At 37.1% G+C, this 26,397-nt stretch overlaps 1 protein-coding gene across 3 annotated transcripts in view; it reads right to left on the bottom strand.

Moving 5' to 3' along the window:
• Nucleotides 1-26,397, bottom strand: part of ATG5 (autophagy related 5) — an 83,572-nt gene that overhangs the window by 26,531 nt on the left and 30,644 nt on the right. For all 3 annotated transcript variants that reach the window (XM_075707102.1, XM_009493426.2, XM_075707103.1), the window contains one exon: nt 22,807-22,901. In XM_075707102.1, the coding sequence (XP_075563217.1) occupies nt 22,807-22,901 (95 nt within the window). The remainder of the gene's footprint in view (nt 1-22,806; nt 22,902-26,397) is intronic.

The following is a 26,397-nucleotide window of genomic DNA, read 5'->3' as shown; positions in this document are numbered from 1 at the left end:
CCTATACCTTCTGCAATGGTCTTTTAGAAACACATCAAGCACTTCCAATGGCAAACAAGTACCCTTATAGCTCAAGCCAGGTGAGTTTTTTCCAGTAGATTTTATGTTGAAAAATTCAAACTATTTCAGCCACAAGAAACAGAGTACAATTAAAAAAAAAAAAAGTGTTGTGCTTTGACAGACAACCTAGAGTCTTCTGCCTAATTAAGGAATTAGTCAGATGTAAGAACATATATGCCCCACTCGTGCTGCAGTTATGCACAGGAATTCAGAATGATTTCAACTATGGGTCCTGACAGATCATCATAATTTCTTTCGGAAAGGAAAAAAAAAAAAGCAAATGGACTGGCAGTAACTATTGCTAGTCACTGTCCACAACATAGGCAATAAAACTCCCAACATTGCAGAAGAAGCAAAGTAGCTTATGGGATCTAGAGATACACTTAGTGAAGAAGTATGGTTATGTTAAGGTAATCCCTTTCTGTGAGTATCTGTACAAGCAACCCCAGGGTCAGCAAACATCTAATATTGAAAGGACAGGAAAATGTTTTTTTCCTGACAACCTGACCTCTCCCCTCAAACTGGGCACCTGAGCCAGAAAACAGAAGTTAAAAACCTCATATTCAACCAACCCCAAAATTTTAATCAAGCTCTAAATTATTGCTGACAAATTTCTGCTAGCAGCTAGCTCCAGAAAGCAGCTGATGTGGCCTGCATTACAGGTGACTGGGCTCCAGTAAATCACACTTTCACCACATACTATCTTAATTGGAAAAAGCAATACAAGCCACTGTGCCTTCCAAATTTAGTTTCCTACCACTCAGAAAGTGGTTCCTGTCCTACTATGGTAATTAAAAACTAGAAACAAAGCAACACAACTCAACATCAAGAAGTATTTTATCTCCTGGTGGATTTTTTTTGGGAAAAAAAAAAAACGAAAAAAACAAGTACAGTAAAAAACCTGAAAGTTAAAAACTGATTTTGAAAGGAAGTTGCAATGTGGTCTCTGTCACCTACCTACATGAAAAGCCACAAGTAGTAGATTGACCATGACAACTTAATTGGCATTCACCTCTGAAACAGCCTTATTGTAAGAGTGGTACGCTACCTCAAAGCAATTCCAGGGCAGCACAGTGCAGAACTGTTGACACACAGCTACTTATTGCTTCTTGCCAACGGTCTCCAACAATGGAAAAATAGTCTTTTCCCAGTTTTTCCTTAGGAAGACTGATCAGAAGGAGCTGACTAGCTGCTGTAGTAAATTCTCTATGTCCTCAGGGTTGCAGAATGTGGATACAAACAGTGCTAATGAAATGTCTGAACATTTGAAAAATGATGGGAGGCACACAGCCAGCAGGATCCACCTCAGACAGAGCCACACTTGAGAAGTGAACTCTGGCACATTATATTGAAGTGTACTTCCAAAACATAAAAGCAGAAAGAGAGACCAAAAGCAAAAACAAGATACAAAACCCCTAAAACATTGTTATAGCCAAAACAATTTTCTGTGAGTTTATTTTAAAAAAATAATCAATTATTCACAGAAGTCTACTCACAGCTCCCAAGTGCTTACCCATCTGAAGTAGCAGCAGTGGAAATAAACCAGGAGGAGGATGGCAAGCAAAGGTAGTTATCACCAACAGACTTTTAAGATAAGAATTTCCCAAGTGCATACTGCAGTTTCTCATTATTTATTAATAAATTACAATCAATTTTTGCCTAGTTATCATAACTTAGTGCCAAGAGGGAAAAGGAAAAGATGTGTTTTCTAAAATCTCCCACATAGTTGCTGACTGCTGCAAAGCAATATCCTGAGCTGCTATCATGAAACATTATAGAAAATGAGTTAGATTTTATATTTTAAGTGTTGAGCAATACAGATGTGGTAATGTAACAAAAAAAAAAAATCACTGGTCTCCACCAATGTTAAAATGATACAAGTAACTGCACATTGTTTATACAAAGATTGCGGTTCACAAACACATTACCCCAACACACTTACACTTTTTCACTCCTGCGCAGCTGATGCTTTATACGTTACAGAGTCAAAAGAAAATGTCCCATCCTGCAATCTAGAATGTTTACAGGATAACTTTTCAAAGCATCTTAGTCATATAGGAGCCTAAATAATTTTAGAAAAATCTTACCATCGCCCCTTTTGAAGTGAGGTAGCTAGTAACATAAGCCCAACCTGACCACAGCTTTCTACTCTAGTATTTACTACAACACATGAAGGAATAGCCAATGTGAGCAACTGCTTACATAATGTTGTGTTTTGTACAATATTTGCTTAATCAATCATGCAAAACAGTACTATCTGTAGTCTAACCCATAAAAACATCACTGCGTAACTGTTAACTGACAAATGACCAAAATGATCTGAGGGCTGGAGCACCTCTCCTACAAGGACAGGCTGAGAGAGTTGGGGTTGTTCAGCCTGGAGAAGAGGAGGCTGCGAGGAGACCTTATTGTGGCCTTTCAGTACTTAAAGGGGGCCTACAGGAAGGATGGGGACAACCTTTTTAGCAAGGCCTGTTGTGACAGGACAAGGAATAACAGATTTAAACTAAAGAAGAATAGATTTAGACTAGACATAAGAAAGAAGTTTTTTCCAATGAGGGTGGTAAAGCACTGGAACAGGTTGCCCAGAGAGGTAGTGGAGGCCCCATCCCTGGAAACATTGAAGGTCAGGTTGGCTGGGGCTCTGAGCAACCTGATGTAGTTAAAGCTGTCCCTGCTCACTGCAGGGGGGCTGGGCTAGATGACCTCTAAAGGTCCCTTCCAACCCAAAGCATTCTATGGTTCTATGATTTTAAATAACCGACATCAGGCCTAAAGCATGTATTTGTACAGTATCCATCTTTTTTCCTACTAAGATTATCATAGCTTCAACACAACATAGTGCTTTTTAAATTACTTTATTTTACAGTGTAGGCCCAATGTAGCTGTGAGCTGTTCAAAAGATGCTGGATGCATTTGGAGGATACAATAGGTGAGAGTCAATCGGTAATCGCTGATGACAGAGTAGCAGCATTTCCTTTTGATGACAAAGGAAATGCCTTCAAGTATATGAAGACAATCACCTGGCCCAAAATTTGCAGTGCATTTTACACTGATCATGTCCACAATTTAGTATCAAATAATCAAATTTTTACGAAAGCAAATATTCAACTCTAAGTTAACACGTTTTCTAGAAAGTTGGACTTATTGCAGTTGAAATTTCTCATCTTCTATACTACTACACAGCACCACAAATCTTGTGCTTTGCAGAACAAATGAAGACTTTACTCGTTTAAACAATAACAGTGATAGGAAAGTGACAGTGAAAACAAAATTACACTACAGTGAGGAAAAATAGATTAAAAGTTACCTATTCAGGTATACTGGCATTGAGAAGAGTTATAGGTGAGGGAAAGTTTTAAGAGGCCCTTTAAGGCAGCATAAAGCCTCACAGGATCAGAGACAAGCTATATAGTTACATACTGTGCTAGCAATTATAACTCCTTTTCTTCCCTATCATGCTGCCAAAAAAAGAGTAGTCAGCTTGCCTGGTCCTTTTCAGAATCAACAGAACATCAAACACTGCATGAAATCCACAATTTAATTAGTCAGATATTTTGTACAGGATGCATCTTAAAATGAAAAACATAACTCACGAACTGCTGCGTTTTAAATCTGGAAAAATCACAGAGTTACCAGAATTTCCATCTAGAGGAAGGGATTTGGGTTTTCTGCCTAGACACTCTGCTGCTACTCTAACAGTATGCAAACAAATAAAAGTTACCATACATGTTGAACTCACAAAGTAAAAAAAGAACTCCTTACAATTCCCACATGTGCATAAGCTGGCAGCCTAAAACCATAAAACTTGAGACTACTCTACATATTCCATCATATTTTCAGTAACTTGTCAAGCTCATAGTCTGTGCTGTTTCGTAATGAACCACTTTACACTAAAAAACCTCTCATAATTAAAATTTATCATTTTGTCTGAACTGATTTAAACTCAACCAAGAACCTTTAAAAGCAATAGTAAGAGTTTGCATAATGAATTAAGTTATTTTATATAAAAAGGAAAGTACAGGAAAATTAACTACTCCCTGAAAAGAAAATTAATTCTATAAATTTTATTTAATATTTACTTAAAAGTACATTTTCCATATATTTTCTAAGATGTCTTCTGCTTTGTAGGAATGTTTTCAATTAAAAAAATCTCAATGCACAATGAAAAAGTGACTAATTGAAAAGATGACGAATAGCTGTAGTCACAGAACCATCACAATACCATGTCTGTCTGAAAGCAAGATACTACAAAGCCCCATCTGAAATACTGCTCTTTCACTGGTGCTGAAATGCAGTTTTTCTCCTGGTATTTCTGGGTGTGTATCTTTGGCTTTTTTTTTTTGCCTTTTTTTTTTTTTTTTTGTGCTTAACATTAGACCAGAATCACAGAGTACTTCATTGTGGAAAAGGCACAAGCAATGTTTCTGGGTTTTTTTGGCTTTTGCGTTTTTGTGTGTGTTGGGTTTTTTTTTTTTTTTTTATTGTTGTTAAAAAAAACCCTGACTCCACTCACTGCAAACTAGACGGGCAAGTTATCAGACTGAAAGATTAAATGGAAGTGGCAGCTAAGACTGAAAATCACGAATAAACTGAGGTAAAATGAATTTGCATCAGAATGGGAAAGAACTATTTCTGGGTGTGCAGAAAAAGCAAGCTCTGAGGACCTAGCCTAAGGTGGCCCTCCTGAACTTGCCCTTTCTCTTGTCCCAAGTTTTACAATTTTAATAATGTTATCTACAGTTGCTTCAACTGCTGCATATTTTGACTTTCATTCAGAAACTAGTCACATATTAAGAGGGGTTACTTGGCTCTTAAACTCATTTCATACATCCTGGTACCAGCAGAATAAGGCCGATAGAAACATTTGACTGGCTTTTGGAAAAAAAAATCACCAATGAATAAAAAAATACCACATCAGAGAGCTTTTACATGTATAAACAGCTGACATTAGATGGCCAAAACAAGCCAGCAAGGCAGTCTATGCAACAAACAGCATCAGTGATGTAGGAGGGTAAAAGGCATTTGAATAGCAGGGCAAACATTGACTATCATAATCTAGAAAACAAACAGGTGACTATACAGTAAAGAAATCTAAGAGCAGATTTAGTCCAACTCACATTCATTATTCGGCATTATTGGGATGCCTGCAGGCTGCATAAGCTGGTGATCACAGCAGATAATAAAATGCTTTATAAGCAAAATTGTGTGTACGTAGACCCCTAATTCTTCCCCGATCATTCAGTGCTGCTGTTCTAAGCTTCCTATCTCCAGTCATGCCCTTTCTTAAAAGCAAAACTAAAAACCCATCATTTGCTTTTGCCATGGCCAGTGTAACTCAGATGAAATCAATTTTGTAAGTTAAATTAAATGCTGCAAAATATTTGCATATAAATAACCAGCAAATATCTATAGCAGTCCTTTTTTGTACTTTCCTGCATATTTCTTGTTCATACAACCTATTTAGTATTTTGATGTATTAAGTTGTGTTCCACCTATCAAGACATCTTAAGCTTATGCTAGGACAACAGAAGAATCTAGTGTGATACTCACATCCTAATTAACTCCACAGCAGACTAAAGGTGATCATGTAGCTAAAAATATCAGTACTGCTTAACTGACACTTGTAAGTGATTCCTATTTCATCATTCAATTAATAAAAGCTTACAAAAAGGGCTAGGCAAGCATGTATGCCCTTCGCACGTCCAGAGAAGGGCAACAAAGCTGGTGAAGGGTCTGGAGCACAGGTCTTATGAGGAGCGGCTGAGGGAACTGGGGTTGTTCAGCCTGGAGAAGAGGAGGCTGAGGGGAGACCTTATCGCTCTCTACAACTACCTGAAAGGAGGGTGTAGTGAGGTGGGTGTTGGTCTCTTCTCCCAAGTAACTAGCGATAGGACGAGAGGAAATGGCCTCAAGTTGCACCAGGGGAGGTTTACGTTGGATACTAGGAAAAATTTCTTCACCGAAAGGTTGTCAAGCATTGGAACAGGCTGCCCAGGGAAGTGGTTGAGTCCCCATCGCTTGCAATGTTTAAAAGACATGTAGATGTGCTGCTTAGGGACATGGTTTAGTGGTGGACTTGGCAGTGCTAGGTTAAGGGTTGGACTTGATCTTCAAGGTCTGTTCCAACCTAAACGATTCTATGTATTGAAGGAAATACTACTCCAGGTACAAACTTGTGATGTTAAACTTCAGATTTTCCCTTTCACTTTCATTTGTAATCTCAAATTAAAAAAAAAACCCACACAGGAGACACTGCATTACTTATTAAATTGATTTGTTCTCCTATGGTCCAATCTTCTTTTTAACTTGTGTTTTTAATCTTAAAGTATTTCCCTATTCATAGTTGCTGCTATTTCCCAGCATACCTTCCAGTTTATGCTTCTAAATAAATAGATTCTGAAAGGTTTGTGTGTCAGCTGGAGTCTCGGCATTTTACTTCAAAAAATATTTTAAAAAAATTATTATACTCTTACTTCTTCATCGAGTATTTTATAAGCAATCACTTTGTGCTTCAGTCAGGATAACCTTGAAACAGTATTTTCAAAGTGTGCTAAGTAATATGCTTATACACTCTAAGGCTAGAGATTGAAGTTACAGCATAACTTGAAACACATTATTTAAATACCAAAACACAACATCAAGGTAACTTCATTTTCACTACTGAATTGTAGTATAGCATACCTATACACAAACACTACATTCCAGTAAGTTAGCCACAAACCTAGAGATTTTAAAAAAATGTAAAGTAATCCATGTTTGTTACTTACAAATAAACTTAAATTGTGTCTACTTCCCAAAGAATTCAATAAAAGGTTGCTATTCATTTCAACACAAATGAGGGAAGCCTTTTCTGAACAAGCAGCCATTACTCAAAGAGCAGCCTGAGAAGCAGAAGGAAAAGAACAGATTCCTCTCTGATACAAGACATTTAAAACAAAAAACTGTTTGATTCTTCCATCTTCATTAGATGTTTGGAAAAAAAAAAAAAAAAGGAGGAAGTTGAGGGCCTTTCCAACCTTAATGATTCTATTCTGGTTTTACTTTCATTAAAAAATAATCCAGCCACCAAGCCAGGAAACATGAAATTAATTATTACTTTACCCTTAATTGGTTTAGTGTTGGACTTGGTAACATTAGGTTAGTGGTTGGACTGGATGATCTTAAAGGTCTTTTCCAACCTAAACGATTCTATGATTCTAAGTTGTATGTTTCTTTCCACATCACATCATCTATGATAGTAACCATTTTTGAGTCTTGTTTGCTATGTCAGACAGAACTATAATACTTATATTTGTTATGATCCAAAGACAACATTTTGACTTTGGTTTTTAAAAATCTCTATCCCAAGATACAGAAATCTTACACCCCAAAATACATCTATTAAAGCAACTCAAAGCAAGTTACCTGCTATAAGCAAAATGCAACATCATTTAAATGAAAATTCTGATACAAATGGATAGCTATAACAGAGAGAGACTTCCCATGGACTCCGAAATTATCACAAAGTTTTCCAAAGGAGGAAAATCATTTTAGTCACCGTATGTCTTTGTTAAATTATACACAGTTGTGTTTTACCGAATGAATGTGATAAATGAATGAATGAATGAATGAATGTGATAAAACCAAACATGAAATAAATGCATTCCATTCAGTGTCCTCAGACAATTGGAATTACAACACAAGAGAGAAAATACAATGTTAATATATTGACCAGCAAAAAAAAAAAAAAAAAGAGAAATCTAATGTGAGAATGCTACTTAAAAAATATCCCTGGATCACTTTTTCTTTAGTCCAGTTTTTTTCTGTGCTGCAAGGAACTTTGATCACTGTCCTTAAAATCATTGTATTATTCATCACAGACTTGCTCCAAGCTGTAGTTATAAAATTCCATTTATAGGTTGTGGTAACAGCAAAGCTGACTTCTAGAAAGATAGACATTTAAGTAAACAAATATTCATATTGCTTTATTAAATCTTAAGTTATCTGAATTTCTGCATTAAAAAGTATTAATTACCCCCCTCTAATTTCTTTAAGTGATTACTTTACTTCAACATATCAAATTCAATGCTACCAGTGCACAGACTGAGGGGGTGGACAGGGGATGGACAGATGGATGACAGAGTGTGGAGGGAATCTGTAACTCTGTTATTAAACCATTTTAACTGACTTTTATCTCTGTTCCCTCCAAAGATTCTGTAGGAGCTCTTAAGCTGCCAGAATGCAAGGAGTTTCAAGAAAAGCTGTTCTCTCACTTTTTATGCCCACAGGTTTACAAGGAAACAATTCTAGTGTGAAAATCAACAGAGACTTCCAGAGAAAGATGGGCTCAAGTTTATACCGTTCTTTTTGGCTTAGTTTGTGAGAAGGATGCAAAGTAACTATTTTGTAATTGCTCCAATGCCCAAGACTCTGCAACACTCTCATCTAATGCTTTAAGGGTCTGTTTGCAAATTGCTGCTTTCTGACAACAGTCGACACACAAAAGGGAGGAAATTCAAACACTAATGATATTTATTCTACTAGAATACTGAAACAGAGTATTTCTACAAGCTTGTCCCACTTTAAAAAAAAAAGTAAAACCAGATCCTTTCTACACTAAGCCTAATTTACAGCTCAGCACAAGGTTGTCTCTGCCACTCTAGAGCACAGCATTTCATGCTATGTGGAACTTTCCAGTGACAAAATGAGAGGTTATCTTCAGGGAACTCGATGCTCAACGAGGATCAAAGTGAAACACGCCAAAACACCTCTTTTTATTTCTATCTATTTCTCTTTTAAAAAGAACACAGTCCTCTTATTTTAAATAATTTCCTTGGAAGCACTGGTTACACTGTTGCCAGCACACATAATTTATCCTTGCCAATTTCTTTCCTAGAAGGAACATACCATTCTCTTAGAAAGCATATTAGTGCAGTTGGGACTAAAACTCTCTCAACAGTAGACCTCACAAACTGATTACTCAGATTTAACCTTTATTTTTATACCTTTACAGAGACTCAGCTAGAAATCAGTAACCGTTCTCCTCCATTTCCCTCGGCTAGCCTTCATTTGAAATATTAACATAGTAGGTTTTAGGAGGCATACACAGAGCATCAGTAAAACAAACTAAATGAAAGGTACAACTCTCTTCCTCTGTGTTTTAAGCACCCGCCCCCCACATCAAATCCCACAACAAGCAGTCAGTGACTATATGAAGGACAACTGGCTAAAGTTAAACTCAATAAGAAATATATGTACACACTGAAAGAAGCTTCAAAGAACTTGCTCTTCTTCAATCATAGAATCATCTATTAAAAACCTATAAACTTCATCTCCTTGTGAGGCAGCAAGTTTACCCTTGATTTTCAGCTCAACAAGCTAAAGCATACACATAAAAAGGAAATGATCTCTTGTTTTATCCACTTGCAATCTGTCACCTTACAAGTTTTATCAGTATTTTTTGAGCTTCCATTACGAGAGGCATAAAACATGACTACGTGATTTGTCTTTATCCTGTAATCATTGCTCCTCTCCTCTCCTTCAAATCTTCCAAGCTGAAGAGGGCTTCTCCCAGACACCCCACTGCTTCATTGTATACCTTTGATGATTTTTCTATTTCACTTACTCCCCAAGCTGTTAGGACTGGAACAACGTTCCAAGAAAATTAAAAGACTATTTCCAGTATTTCTTTAATTAGTCTCTGCAAACTTCACCTAATAGATGCTGTAGTTACGATTTTGTCTGCTTTGAATAAGGCTAGCACTGCTTTTGTTAGCATTTAGAATTCTGAACTGCTCGCCTGCAACATCACATCACTGTTCAAAGAATAAGGTATGTCACATTGCAAAGTAGAACTAATTAAATTTTTTTGAATAAAAGAACTAAGTAATAGTTTTATATGTCCAGTATGTAACTAAAAACCCTAAGACGAAAAGAAGGAGTATAAACATGCTCAACACACCTATCTAGAATTACCAGAAAAATTGACTCACTGACAGGATGTGATGCGGGTTGCAGGACTAGCTGTAAAGTCAACATATAGAATAAATCAAATGACTTGTTTTTCCCATAATACATTCTAAATTGCTCTAATAAATTACATATTTTCAGTGGCTGTAAAGATTACAATATATACCTGATTACAACCTATAGAAAAAATGCATCCTTTCACTTTTTCTTGAGTTTGTATTAGGATTTCTGCAGTTATGTGGTGAGAAGGAAGCTTTGGTTTCCTCATGAAGTTAAAAGTCTTTATGGTGATGAACAGGAACTTTATACTGCCTAATATCTTTAAGAGGCATGCAACAACAAAAGAAAAGATGAAACAAATAGGCTACACTTCATACATTTAAATCACACTAACAGCAGTCACATAAATTAGTAGTGCAGAAGTATATCACTAGATTGAAGCTTAAGATGATTCTATGAATACTTGTACATACACTTTAATATGGTCATGACAAATATGTATTGGGATACATCTTTAAAACTTCTTACTCCTAAGATTTGAAATAACATAAAAGGGTAAGATATGAAAATAACATATACTGTTGCATAACATGAAGGACATACAAACTTACTCAGTGGATCATTTTTCTCCTATAGAAGTGTGTATCCAAATTACCTCAAACTGATTTTCTTACATTTGCATACTTTACATGATCAAGACAATACAAACTTGCGGTCAAAATTATAACCTGTACACATATCAAGTAAAGTGAAAATTATGTTATTCTCGAAAGCACTCAATAGTATTACACAAGCTGGAAATCCTTTAGTTTTTGAGCATTAATGATCACTGTTTTAAAAGCAAGAACAATTATATGATGTGTTCCCTTGGTAGAAGCTTTAACTTGTTATGGTCTGTTATGTGGCAAAATATTATGTCAAGAATTGATGCAAGTAATATTTAATGCCAGAATTAACTAGTACCTTAGTCAAGACTGCAGTCAAATTAAAGCCACAACTAGAATTATAAACACATCTGAAATAAGGTTAAAATTTTATGTAGTAGGGCTTATTACAGTTATGTCTAGACAATAATATTGAACAATTTTTGGTCATGAATGGTTAAGGACTATTCTCCTAATCATGTGTGGGCAACAACTCATGTCTTCCTTAAAGGCTTTCATTGAACAGAGCACACCATATGAAGCAACTGCAGTTCTATCCTAACTTCCTACACAATTAACAATAATTTAACATTATTACAAACCTACAGAGAAATGCGGCAACTATTTCGGTTAATTCTCCCACACACATTGTTGAGGGCCATTACTTGCTCATCCTTAAAAAGATCAAAGAACCATTTAAAATATCACCCTTTTCCATATTATTTAAACTGGCAACGTGCTTCCTTACAATCTTTTAGAAAAAGCTTTATGTAATAGCAACAAAGTTGTTATTACAGCCATGTAAAACATTTGAAAGTTAAAGTCCTAGCACATACTCTACCAATTTGAAGAAGATATGCCTAGTTAGAACACATCCTTTACCAAATTCAAGTGATTAAAAACTTAACGGGTTGGCTTAATTGTAACACTTCAGAATAGAAGACATTGCTTCAGTTTCTGTAACTGTTTCTAAAGATGCACACTGTCCACATTGATTTTGTGTCCATGTCAAACATTCACATCACATTGTGTAAGGGCGTAGAGAAGAAAAGAGACACAAACCTCTCTCAGATCCTTCTAGGAATCCTAGATTTTAGCTTTGCAGCATCAAGTAGGAACCTGTCACAGAATTCAGAAGAACAATGGTTCCTAAGGAACAACTTAAGCTTCTACAGCCTGATAGAACATCTTCGAGGTTTTCCAAATGGCTTTTCAGCATGCTAGCATGTTGATTCCAAATAACAGAATCCCAGAATGGTTGATGCTGGAAGGGACCTCTGGAGGACATCTGGTCCAAATCCCATGCTCAAGCAGGGCCACTTAGAAACAGACACCCATAGCCAAGCAGCTTTTAACTATCCCTGAGGATGGAGACTCCACAACCTCTCTGGACAACCTGTGCCAAGTGCTCGGTGACCCTCACAGTGAAAAAAAAAAAAAAGTATTTCCTGATGTTCAGATGGAGCCTCCTATGTTTCAGTTTGTGCCAACTGCTTCTGGTCCTGTCACTGGGAACCACTGGAAAGCGCCCAGCTCCTTCTTCTATGTACTCTTCCTTCAGATATTTATACACATTGATGGGATCCCCCATGAGCCTTTTTTTCTCTAGGCTGGACAGTCCCATCTCTCAGCCTTTTTTCCCCCCTCATATTAGATGCACCAGTCCTTTAATCATTCTAGTGGCCCTTTGCTGGATTCTCTCCAATAGCTCCACGTCTCTTCTGTACTAGGGAGCCCAGAACTGGACACAGTACTCCAGGTGTGGCCTTACTAGTGCTGAGTAGAGGGGAAGGATCACCTCCCTCAACCTGCTGGCAAGGCTCCTCCTAAAGCAACTCAGGATACCATTTAGCCTTCCTTGCCATAGGTCCCACTGCTGAACTCCCTGTATTCTTTGAATTCAAAGGTTATCTAGGAAAACCTTCACATTTATGAGTGTAGAAACCGAGACCCTTATGAGATGTTCAGAGATTGTACACTCTTCCATCTGAAGTGGGTCTGTCTGTTTTATAAAGAGTTCTTATTGTAGAACCTCAGTTCCACTTGAGTCTACCGTGTGGAAGAGTGGTTGCAGATCTGTTAAATTAAGAAAGGCCACGACATAACCACATCCCTTTAAAAGGTAAAGTATTTTCATACTGTTATTTCTGAGCAAGTCTGCAACTGTTTGATAAACTGCTGTTGGGAAATATGGATTATTTAATAGTAACTCTTCTTCTTTGAAATGCGCTTTATGTCTACACAAAATCTTTATTCTGCAAACTGCCAAATCATCTATGGAAGGACTGAGTTGACTCTTCAGTTCTCAACGAAAAATTTAGCATTTCTTCAAGGTTTCTGTGAGAAAACAGCTGGACAGATGATGAGTTGAGAATGTACATCTGTTCTTCAAGGTGTGTTAAAGAACACTCTTAAAATGCTCATTATGCTGTGAGTGACTCCAAGCAGTATTCCTTACAGAGCATGATCACTTGGAGAGTGGTCCTGAAGTCCCTTGTTAAATGAAGGCTGAAGCACCACCAAAGCCACATTATTTTGGTTTCCATAACATGACAAAAATTAACAAATTAACAAATGTGTGAAGAATCTCCCTAGGTCTGCAAGATGGCCACTAATATTGCTAGAGCTGAAAGAGACTTGGCCCTAATCAATACTTGCTTGTATCCTGACCATCTTGGACAAGATTCTTAACTGGATACAGGTTTAAAAAAAAAAAAGCTGTGTTGAAGTAACCAGTGCTTTGGGATTTTTCAAAGCACTTCAAGTGCAATCTGCAAGTGAAGAACTCTCCTAAAGGACCCTCCCCAGTCAATGTCAAAAGAGAAAGCCCACAACACATCAAAAATACGCAGCAAAGCTTCAGTCTGGGATGCATGCAGTTATGGACAAGACTCTGGCAACACAGCATCTTGACTATTGACCTGGGAAAACCCTAAGTATTTAGGATTGCCCAAAACATGGTATTGTTCTTACAAGTAGTGATATAAGAAGGACCATCTATAAGAGCTTGCATAGTCTGGCCCTTTTGGTTTAAATTGCTTGGAGCTTTACTAATAGATAATAGTAACATAAAGACTCTAAGAACAGACTCATTCATTCAACAGATTCCCATAGAGGAAAAAGATCTCTCAGAAAAGAGGAAGGAGAGAGAAATCAAGATCTCCAAGAAGCCTATCAGTAACTAAGTAAATTAAAAGCCCTGAAAAACTCTTCATCTGCACATATACAGCAGATACCCAACTAAGTGACCTTTGCCAGAAAGGGCTAAAAACCTCTAGAACTAAAAGGGTACATGCTGTAATCCAAAATACAGTGCAGATGCCTTACCTAGAGGCAGCAGTTTCACTTCACAACAATCTAAAAAACTCAAACTGCTTCTCTAAATAGGCATTTTATTTTGTGCCATCTGCACTACAACATTTCTGACAGGGAAGGAGTACATCTGTAGTACTATGAAAGCTACCCAGTAGAAAAAGGGAACAAAGGTTTGAAAGGTGGTGATGATCCAGCTGCTTTACAAGAAGGGTCTAAGAAAACCAGAGTGAGTTCTGGGCATTGAAATCAAGAGGCAGAGTAGGGTGTACCAAAAAAACCAAAGTTTTTTAGGACAAGCTGGAACAAACATTATCCAAAGCAAACGTCCTGTTATACCTTGTGGGTCATTTTTAGCAAGAGTATATACTGCCCAAAGTTCTATTACCAGTTCCATACCAGAAGTTGCAGAAGTACCACTCTCAAACACTTTCATGTCGAAATACCTAACAAGCACGGCTGAGCCACATTCTGGCTGTGGCCTGGTCTTTCCAACGATCTGTTAAATTTGCTTCTGCAGGGAAAGTAGCCCTATATTCTCTCAACAACTGAATTTGCATTATTTAACTTCAGGCGAATTGTACAGATCCTAGAGGCAGAAGAAAGTCAACACTCAAGAGAGCAATAACACACAGAACAGACAGCAGGCAACAGTCATAAGGGCAGAAATAACAGAGACTAAATAGAAGAAACAGTTCCAAGAGACAGTTTTGTTGAGCACTGAAAAGACTGACATCTACAATATAAGCATGGCCTTGAAGTATTAAATTTCCTTCCCAGAAAAGGATTCATATTTGCAATTGATAAAATATCAAGGTATCTGAAGGGTCAGTGACAACAAATCAATAGTGCTTTTCACAGCTGCAGTGCCATATGTGCACATGCAGACCTAAGCCTCACATAAAAGTAAGCAATTGAGTACTGACTGCCTATGAAGCAAACAACTTTAGAAATGGATTTACATCCACAAAAGCAAACACTACCTTATTTGCTTAGAGCAATGAATAGTACAATACTTCATACAACACTTTCAATCTACTTAAAGGCATTAAAACCAATAATCCTCCTTAGTTTTCTAGAATAATGATTAACCAGAAGAAACTCCTATAGTTAAGGACACCAAAATGTCAAATTTATGTTTGTTAATTCATAGTGTATTCCTAGAGTATGGTGTCATATCCCACTTCCTCATAGGTTTGTTCCATTCCACATTTACCTGTGTAAAGTTTGCTTTCAGTCTTCTGGAAAACGCAAATAGAAGTCTTGGTACTTTCCAAAAAATGAACACTTTCTATATCTTCTAATCCTCAATTTTGTGCAAAAGTTAACCTTTTTTATTTATCTATTTTACTTAAAAATAAGTAAAGGGAAAAAGATGGCATACTGATACTGACAAATCAAAACATGTACTGCTGTGACTTTCATCTATGCAGAGTTAACTTTTTGCATCATTATGATAAGCTAGGCTTTGTTCTAGTTCAATTCCTAAGCAATAGGCACTGCATACGCTGCACAGCCACAGAAATAACTCTTGAAGATGACGTTCTTCATCCCTCTGAAGAAAAAATTCCGTATCTGCTTTTCCCCTTTTTCTGAATGCAAAGCAGTTTACCAACTGGGGATTTTTTTTTTTGCTGTTACGTCAGAGTACGAGAGCCAATCTCAGAGGAATACAGCTCCGGATTGCAAGTTTCAGGTAGCAAAAATCCCTCTTGCTACAAAATAAGAACCTGACCACATAACAAAGTATGTAGTGAAAGTGGCAAATCAGTTTGTGTTGACTAAACCAGTGAAACAGAGAAGTAAAATAATCAGCTTTAATGATCAAAAGAAAGGCAGCAATATACTAAAGAGCACTGCATTTAATTTACAAGATCTAACAGTAACTCTACACAGACCTAGTTCAACTGAATTACTGCTTCATTCATTGTCTTCATCCCAGCCTCTCAACACTTTCATATTCTTAAGAATTAACACTCAAGGTTGAGATGAAAAGTGCAATTACTTTTAATTGCATGTATATATTAACTTTAATAACAAATTTAGAATGATATATAAATATACAAGAGTACTACCGTAATAAAACAGTTTGGGGAAATAGAGCCACAAGAATTCAAACCTCATGGTTTAAATTGAAATTTGTAGCATGAATACTTACATAAAGTTATTTATATCTAAGTTCATTATCACAAGACAATTCAGAGAAAAGATGACAAATTAGAGTTTTATACAAAAATAATTTCTTAAAAAAGGAACTACCAATTTGTGATTAGGGAATGCATAAGACATTTGGTAAGATCAAGGCATTTTCTTATTAGGAATAGACAATTTTTTTCACCAGAAGTGTTCATTATTTCATAACTCAAAATGTATTTTCACTTATCTTTTGCTAACAAAACAAAAATCTATGTAACTGTTCACACAAAGTTAATAAATTAACCAAGATGCTACTGGTTTTTGATACACCTAGATTCTTCTAAGACCTAAGAGTATCTGATAAGATAAATAAAGGATTTAAAACAAAATACTACCCAGTCTTCCCCAATATGCAGAATCCAGTATGTCCCTAAATTGTATTAAACTAGTTATAATGTAATTCAGCACCTCAAACTATTTTTCATACAAGCAAAACTACTTTGTTCTTTGTCTACAAGCTACAGCTGCATTCAACTCAGAAGGATTACTGTAGCTCCTATCAACAAGCCTGAGCTAACTTAAAACTACCCAGTTTGGTAACAGTTCAGCCATGGCTCAGAGAAGCTACCCAAATTGAGGTTTTATAGCCCCATCTCTTCCACGCCTCCTTCCCTGAGCACCAGGCAATTTTTACAATAGCTTTGAATTAGGTAGATTGACAGTTTTACAGGTAACTTGGGCATATTTATGTAAACTTTAGTCACATCTCTGACAACAAATACAGTTTATAATCTCAGAATTTTTCTTTTAAACTCTGATTCACAGCCCCCATCCTGTACTGAGATTCTTAAAGGCACAAGACTGATCTTGCACGTGGGTTTCTTAAGTCTTCTAAAAGAAATGCTGGGCATTCCTTAATACAAGACTTAAAAAGTCATCTTTAGCAGCGTTGGTTTGAGCTAGCCCATTTCACTTTGCACTGAGATGGACCAGAAAAGCTTACGCAATTATGGAACCTCAACTTGGTGACAGTGGCCTTCAACTCAAGGTGACAACTTGTCAAATTGCTATTACTTTCAGCACAGAAGCAATCAAGTTCAGAAAACAAGTATTCATAGCAACTTCTGGATCATGCTGCCCATATACAATACTTAACAGAAGGGTTTTTTTTTTTTTCTTTCCCCAATAATGAGGCACTAGGAAAAAATACTTGCCTACCAAAGCTTTTAAACTTTCTCATTCACAGAGCTTTGATTTTGAAGTAATTTAAAACTGGTGAAAGTGTGCTAGTGTTTCTTCAGTGCTGAACCATCAGTTAGAGGAAGTCATTCTGTGTACTCAATGATGAATCAGAGTCCGATTCTTTTCAGCACAGAAATTCAGCTGAGCACAGCTCTGCTACACAAATGAACCATCATTTCACATTATTTTCCTATTCACTCAAACTTAAAAGGAAGTTTTGAAGAAATAAATTGACCTATTTTCAGCAGGTCCTTTGTGAAAATGTCATTTTTAATAAACAAAAACTTAAATAAGGTATTACACACAGGTCTATTCAAGAGTTTGAATTGCTGTGTTGTGTTGCCCTCTTCAGGTCGACAGCACTTACATTTTCTAGTTCTTTTGCTTGACGAGTCATTGCATTTCAACTTCTTTCATAAAAATTTTCATATTTGCAGTTTCAAGTAGCAGCTAGAGTTATTTACCTCTATCCCACCAGTGCTTGAAGTATTTTTTTGATCTAAAATCTCACAGAAATAAACTTTATTTTTGGCCTCTATGTCTCCCTAACTTTAATACTAATCTTGAGGATTACCAGAATATCAGCTGGTGTTTGAAAAGATTGCTAAAAAACCAACTTCAGCACTCGTAAGGAAGTGTTGTGACAAGAGGCTTAAAGAGCTCAATTGATTCAGCTTACCAAAGAAGACTGAAGGTGCTGAAACCACTGTAAGTGAACTTAGAGGAGGTTAGAAAGTCAGATGACTTTAAAGTGGTGTAAGGGAAAATGTCATGGTTTAGCCCCAGACAGCAACTAAGCACCACGCAGCCGCTCGCTCACTCCCCCTGCCCCGATGGGATGGGGGAGAGAATCGGAGGAGTAAGAGTGAGAAACACTCCTGGGTTGAGAGAAGAACAGTTTAATAATTGAAATAAAGTAAAATAGTAATAATAACAATATAATAATAAAATACAAAGCAAGTGATGCACAATGCAATTGCTCACCACCTGCCAACCGATACCCAGACAGTTCCCGAGCAGCGATCGCTGCTCCCCGGCCAACCCCCCCCAGTTTATATACTGAGCATGACATCACATGGTATGGAATAGCCCTTTGGTCAGTTTGGATCAACTATTCTGGCTGTGCCCCCTCCCAGTTTCTTGTGCACCTGGCAGAGCATGGGAAGCTGAAAAGCCCTTGACTAGCATAAGCAGTACTTAGTAACAAGTAAAATATCAGTGTGCTCTCAGCATTCTTCTCCTACTAAATCCAAACCACAGCACTACGCCAGCTACTAGGAAGAAAATTAACTCTATCCCAGCCAAAACCAGGACACAAAACAAAATCTAGAAACTGGAGTTGAAGTCAGACAAATTCAGCCTTGAAATGCAATGAAGGCTTTTCACTGCCCCCCACACCCCCCCGAGATTTTAATAACCTACTAGCATTAGCATAAAATGATGAATCCATTATTACTTGAAAACTTTACAGGTGGACCCAGTATCTTTCCAACCAATCTGTTTTGATCAGTTTCTGAGTAGTTGTCATAACATGGGCCAAGTTGTGATGCTGATTTGCATACTTGTAGTAGATTTTGCAGTTGATTATTGAGCTCTGCCAATTAATGTGGAAATACAAGAAAACAGTCTTCCATTGCTTGGGAATTGGCCATGCTTGGGCTTCCAATTCATTTATTGAGCCAGATATTAATAATGTCTTTGAATATTTCATTTCCCCCTTCCACCTTGCCATTTTTAGAGAACAGGTCATGGTAGACATTTCAATCTATTTAGACATCTCAGTACTGCAACTTTGACAGAACGAGCATAGTGTTGCATTTAACCCATGTAGTATTAAGTTAAAGATGTCCCTGCTCACTGCAGGGGTGTTGGGCTAGATGATCTCTAAAGGTCCCTTCCAACCCAAAGCATTCTATGATTCTAAGTATGGAGAATTTCACTCACATTACTAAGGCAGATAAACATCATAACAATTTGTGACTATGATTTAATGATAGAAGAAAAAACCTGTTCAAAGCTAAGGACTACCATGCAATTAGGCATTAAAATTAATAACCTAATCAAAACCCTTAGAAAACAGAGGCAAAGGAAATGCTCATTCCAGTACCACGGCATGTCCCAGTACCCAAATAAAGGAATAATCAAACAAACAATCCCAGATCATCCGATTTTGGGCTGGCAAACACAAACCAGCCAGCCTGCCTTAAGCAAAGTGCGACTCTAGAAAAGCTCAGAACAACTTGTCAGGAATAGTTTTAATGCATTTTCTTTCACATACTTTTGTAATTTTATTCTCAAGAATGAAATGCTGTTTACAACTTTAAATCCTGTAGACACACAGGGCAGACTCCAGAGGAAAGAACAAAGATTGACAGGGAGAGAAGAAAGAGCAAGTGGGTGAGCATGACACAGGGAGAGAGCAAGATACCAAAACTCAGGGATGTGTGCAAACTAAGTGCACAACTGAGACTCAAGAGTGCTCCCATCTGCAGCATAAGACAGCAGTTCATCAGGGTAGTCTCTATCAGCATGTAGAGACTCCTCTCTGGTGCCTGACTAATACACCCTGTCACAGTGCCTGGAGCCAAAGGCTGATGAAAACTTCTTGCCATCTATCAGCCATATAGTTTGTTCAATTAGAGAGTGCAAAACCAGCTGGTCTTATAAACATGGGGAAAAAGTCCTCAAGCCAAACTAACTCCAGTACTGTACAAGAAAAGCATCACTCTTAAATGCATAATATACTCCAAACATTACCATTATTTTCTCTCTTGCTGTTAAAGAACAAGTGGAAAAAAGCACTCTATTCAACAGTACTATCAGACAAAAAGGCAAAAAAGTGTTCATGCAACTGTCAACTGAAGACACAGCAGCTTATACCTCTGAAGTGATGAAACGGGACACTTTTTTTTTTTTGGATGCCTGTAAGTAAAAGTGTCACAAAAATATAACCACTATTTTTAAACTGGCTCTGGTAGAAAAAGTTTCCACCTATGTCAAAGGTTCATCTGGTGCAAGTACAGTTTAGACTATGACAGCTGGTAATAAAATCTCCAAGATCTCTTAGCTAACTTTTAAAATTGCAAATGAGTTGATCCTTAGTTATACTCAGTCATCGTCTTCATCATCTACAGTAGGTGCCAGGATTCTGGTCCAATCTTAGCTGCTACACTTAAAAGAAGAGGTGCTGGACAAGGGCTTTTAAAATTACCTGTGGTTAGTTTAGTTCTGACTTAGTCGAGTACAACATTTGTATTTTTGCCATCTCTTTCTCCCCCACACACCATCAGATTTGGATACCACACAAGGTATGATTCATATTATTCTTTAGAAATGTATTTTAATAGGCAAGCTTTACAATTGAAAGAGCATTTGGGTTTTGAAAATATCAAGCCTTCACTGAAAAGCATGTCAGATCACTTTATTGCACGCATTTTTTCTACAGCAACTTTTCCTAGTCACATTTAATTATTGCTAAGACGGATTTTTCTTAGTTGATATCGTAATCTAGTATATTTCTTTGAAGGAAAACAAATTCATCCACCTCATACTACCAAAACACAATCTACGCAGTTCTCTTCACAGAATTTCCTTCTCATAATTTTGGGGTAATGGAAGGCATGGAGGCTAAGAGGAGGAACTCTCCTCACTGAAGGCAATGCCTAGTAATTTCCTGCCATCCACCTGTATATTCTTAACATCTACACAAACACTACATGAAAACACATAGGGAATAAGTGTCCACTGTAATACATACCCAGGCTAAACTGGCTTTCAGGTATTTACGTAGGGATATGTAAGCAACCAATTTGAATGCAAAGCTGACTTCTGCCAGCACTAATGGAAATTAAATGCAATCGGGGTGGAGGTTAAATACATCTTAAGAATACTTTTGAATCAGTTACTTCAGCATATGCCAGTCTGTCACTAAGTACTGTAAAATTATGTTAAAACTACAGGAATTAACTCCTTGCTTGGAATCAAATTATAATCTCACCCTTCCTAACACCTTCTGAAAATTCCTTTAAATACATAGAGTTTTATGATGAGCAGTATCAGTACACAAACCAACAAACCGAACAAAAAAGCTAGAAACACCTGCATCCACTTTTTTAAAAAGAGGAACATTACTGAAAATATTTAGAAATATTAAGAGCAGCATTACTGAAAATAATATACACCAACCTTCTCAAAGGCTGTCTCAGCATCATCTTTCTTTATGTTTGGCCTTCTATTCTTAGTTAGATATTTTGGGTTTAAACTACAGCATGTAAAGGTTTCCAATTGAAAAAATAATGAGAATCAGGATTAAGTACTACTGGCTAAAGAGATAGATATTACTGAATTAGATTTTTTTTTTTTTTTTGAAAAGCTTTACTAGCCTGAAATCATGTGATATCGTAGAAAATTTCCCTCATGGCTTAGAAGTCTGTACCTTATTCAGACAGCAAAACCTCCATTTCGCAAACCCATTTACGTGATTTCTATGAAAAGACTTAAAAAAACCCAAACCCATCTGAGAACAAACAACTTGGTTACCAACCAAACAAAATGCTGTGAGTGAACTACTTTTCTTGATACATACTTTTTGATATTTATACAAACCTTGCCATCTGCTATGATCTCTGACAAAATAACTGACTTCCGTTCTCAATCTAAGGTTTCAGTATGACGGTAAATGTCTTATGTCTAACATTAAAAGTTACTTCAGTCCCACTGCAAGATTGTATAGGTTTGTATGGTCATTAAAACCTGTTATAAAGTAGCATCAGACTACTCAATACTATGAATAAAGGACTTCTTTGATAGTTACAGGTGCAAAACTTAAATGTAAATAGATTAAAATGTTTCAAAGACTTAACAGAGCAGAACTGTTTAATTTACACAAATTATGTATAAGCTTTTAACCATACTTAATTCCAAACTTCATCATGACCTTAACACTATAAAAACTAAGGGACACTGAAAATTTGTAAGGATTCCAAGGAATAGATCTGCTGAGAAAAATAGAGCACTGGTGTATTAAAACAGAAAAAATATTCAAAGCTAGTTTTGGATTGTAAAGTATACAATTAGAGGACAAAGGTAAGAACTAGATGCAAGACCTATGCCCACTAATTTCACCTTATAATGCCAACAAGAAAAGAAGCCTGCACAGTGGTTGATGGAAACATGTTGCTCCTGAAATGTTTGACATAGACCTTTCAGAGGGCATTTTTACACACTTACAGCATAATGAATGGTAACTACCTATTAGAATAAATACAGATTACCTATTAGAATAAATACAGTCTATTTTGTCTTTGCTAATTCATACAATTCAAGGGTCCAGCAAAGATGAGCATACAAAGTTTTATCATACTATTAGAAAAGGGAACATATAATTCTGAAAACAGATTATGATATATGACACATCAGTGGATGAGTTTGGTAAAAGTGATTTTATTTCATTGTCTCCTACCTGATAAATTCTAAATGGGATGTATCGAAATCCACTGTCTTCTGGAGGATACTCCATGAGTTTTCGATTTATTGCCCAAAACTGCTCAAATTTATCTGTGAAAGTAAAATTAGATTTTGTTAATATTAATAGCATATATTCTTTTTCAGCTAAGAGGTAAATGCAACATGATTGGAACAACATGCAAATTTCTCTTACAGAAGTTTGACCTGTATGACTCTATATTCCCTGCATCTCTTTTCCCTATTTAGCCTTAAGCCAAAGGTAAGTCATCTGCATTCTCCTATGAAAACAGTGATGTGGCAACTTCTCGAACTGAAAGGGAAAGCAACTTGAATTCATATCGTATGACTATCTTAATCATATCATAATTCACTGTTAGGGAAATATTGGGCCACAAATTATGGATTTTATTACCTCAATTCACAGTGCCTGTTTCTCCACTCCCTGCTGCTACTGGTCCACACTGTCTTACAGTTTGTTAAAACCATCTAATTGTTCTTAACTATAGATGAACAATAGGTGCAAAGTGTAGAGAAACTAAAGCAGTAGAAAAACTTCTTGCAGGGTTTACATTTGGATATGTAAATCTTAAAATAATCTGCAACAGTGTACAATACAATCAGAAAATATAGTGCCAGTTTCATGACACAACCTGAAAATAAAAAGTTTATGTTTGAAAAACATTTTTGTTAATATTATCCAAGTAACTAGGTTTAGTAAAGTAGCCCGAGGCAGCACACTATTTCATCCTGTTCAGACATTATAAGAACTGTATAGTTTATTGCGCTTAAAATGTATTAAGGACAGCATAGGTCTAGAGCATTAAAGGCTTTTATACATGCAAATCAATTATTCAAAATCAAGCAAACAACCTATACCAAAAGTGACAGAAAGAAACATGAAGAGCGAAGATGACTAAAGCTGCTGCTAGCCTTACTGGAGAAAGCAGCTTTAGAAGGGGAAAGAGCAAGGGATAAATTTGCTTGTAGGCCTTAACTCCCCAAGACACCAAACACAGCAGACGCTTCTTCAGAAGGAACGCACAGACTCCAATGTTCCCTCCTCGGCACAATGTTCAGCCGACTCTCAAGAAGCCTGGCAGTATAACCGTTACAGAATTCAGCCCCCCTGGAGCAAGGTAAAATTCAGAAATCTATTCATGGAACAAAGGTTCTCCCTGCTTCCAAAACTGCTGATAAGAATTAAAGCAATCGCAGAAAATTAAGAGAGCCTGAGATTTGCTTCACTCCAGTGTACAGCACAGATGCCTGTCAGTGCACTAAAAGACACAGTTAATATATATTGTGGGGTTTATAACACGTTGCTTTTCCTGACTGAATGTGACACAAGACAGGAATTTCCAAGAAACCGTAAACAAACTCCTGCCAGGTATTCTGTAGGAGAATTTCCTGATACTTATCTCAGAAAGTACTTCCACACCCTTGTTTCCTGATTAGCAGCAAGCACCTCTTGACAAGCACTTACCTGAGCTGCAGCCAGCACCACCAGGCAGGCACCTGCCCGAGATGAGGAGCTGCCTGGATGCAGGGTGCTACCCCAATAGCAGGGTGCTACCCCAATAGCTAACCAGCTGGGAAGCTCAGCAGGCAGCAGTGACAGTGACAACCCTGGAGCTGACTGTACCCAAGCAAGCCTACATTTGGCAACCCCAGCCTACAGAGTCAGAGGTTTACTCTTTACAATGTCTGACACAAAGAACGACTGCATCCTCCTCACCAACTCTGTTCAGTGGGAAGGTGAAGATTTAGCATACTTCCCTCATCCTTGGAGACAGCACTGAGAACAGCTTACAGCTTTTCACTACAGATTGTGCGGACAGGCATCCTACAGTAGGCATTAATCGATTTATACTTCAATTACCACTTGTGACTATGAACTCAGTTGATAAAAGTATTAATTATGGTGATACACAAAACAAGCAAGACCTACTTAAGCTAGTGAGCTTCAGCAGACTCTTAAATAAGGAATCTACATATTTGGACACTTCCTACCTGAACAAAAATAAAACAAACATTACTTTCATTTACTTGTTTAATGCTCATATTACAGTAACTAGGAAAGTTGGGTAAACAGCTTACTCTCTTCAAAATTCGAGAGAGATGAGCAACACATCTTATGGATCAGAAGAACAAGAAATTCTGAACAAGTAACAGACTTACGGTAGGAGCTTAAGTATACTGTCCCTTGCGGCATATATGGCAAACAAGTGAATCTTTGAAGGACAAAAAAAGGACTTAAACAGTGGTAGTAATGTACAGCTAACTCGCTTCTGTTCTTCATTCCAGCTTCCTCACCTCCCGGAAATCATGCAGGTAATCTTATTTAAGGCAGGTAAATTTACAGATTTATACCTCTCAGATTATTCTCTGGACACTCAGACAATGCTCAAGACAATCTATTGCTATATCAATATTTTTAAATTTCTAGTAGTTCAGTAATTTCAGTTCAGTTCTAGTAAATTTCAGCAATAAATCTGCAACAGTGGAATGACAAACTTGTTGCATTTTGTAATCAAGTACGTTCTGTCAATCCACCTGATAACCCAGGGAATGAAAAAACTTTCTAGTAAATTAGCTAGACATAATGGAGTCAGACATCTTAAGACACATCTCCACCTTGTGTACAGCACTGTCTGAAGACATCTAAGCTAATTAATCCTCATAATTTTATACTGCTGTCCTCCAAACATCTTTCCATGCACGCCATATTTTCACTACAGGAAACTGAGCTGGGTGTAAGAAAATTAACACAAATTAAAGCAAGCAGCAGGAAAAGGCTCTCCAGTTTGCATACTGGTATTATGACCTGGCAAGAGCTTTTATTAGCATCAGGAGTGTTGGCTAAGTGCCAGAATCCAAAAGCTCCAAAACACAAAATCCAAAAATAACTGCTTTCACAGAGCCCTTAAGACTCAAAGGTTAAAACAAACAAAAAACCCAACACCACCCAACATCCCCCCCGCAATCCCCTCAAAAATATAAGTGAAAGAATTCATCATTCTCCCGGTTTTGTGTGTCAGTACCTCCTATTTATGCAAAACAGACTTAAGGAAGCTATTAATGCTATGATGAGCTATAAGAACTAATTAGTGCTTTGGCTAGACAGGACTTAAAGACAGAAGGTGCTGGCCGGAAGTTTGACAATCAAAACAAAACTGAGTTTTCATCAAGCCAGTAAACAAGGAAGAGTTCTCTACCTATCCGCAAAAGCACTTTACACGCTCATCTCCCTCCCTCGTGAAAAGCTTATGCAGTCTGCATGATATCTAAACTCCCGTAACAGTCAAATCTGATTACTTTTGTTTTCCACAATCCATCTGTTTTTAAGAAAGTGCTTGACCGATGTGTTAAAGAGTTTCTGTATTAGCAAAAAACAGTACTTGCAGAAGGCAGATGTTCACATCTGAATAACAATATTTAAATTAATGGCAGTAAGATTTGAACAGAAGCAAGATTAGTGACAGTATAAAAGTTTCAGATGACTCTACTAATCATGTTTCTTAAACAAGAGAGGATGGGTGCTATATAACTTTGCCTGAAGTGACATATAAAAAAAGCTTTTCTCCCT

Source organism: Pelecanus crispus, chromosome 3, assembly GCF_030463565.1.
Source record: "Pelecanus crispus isolate bPelCri1 chromosome 3, bPelCri1.pri, whole genome shotgun sequence".
NCBI classification, from domain to species: domain Eukaryota; kingdom Metazoa; phylum Chordata; class Aves; order Pelecaniformes; family Pelecanidae; genus Pelecanus; species Pelecanus crispus.
This window is presented reverse-complemented; position numbering and strand designations above follow the sequence as displayed.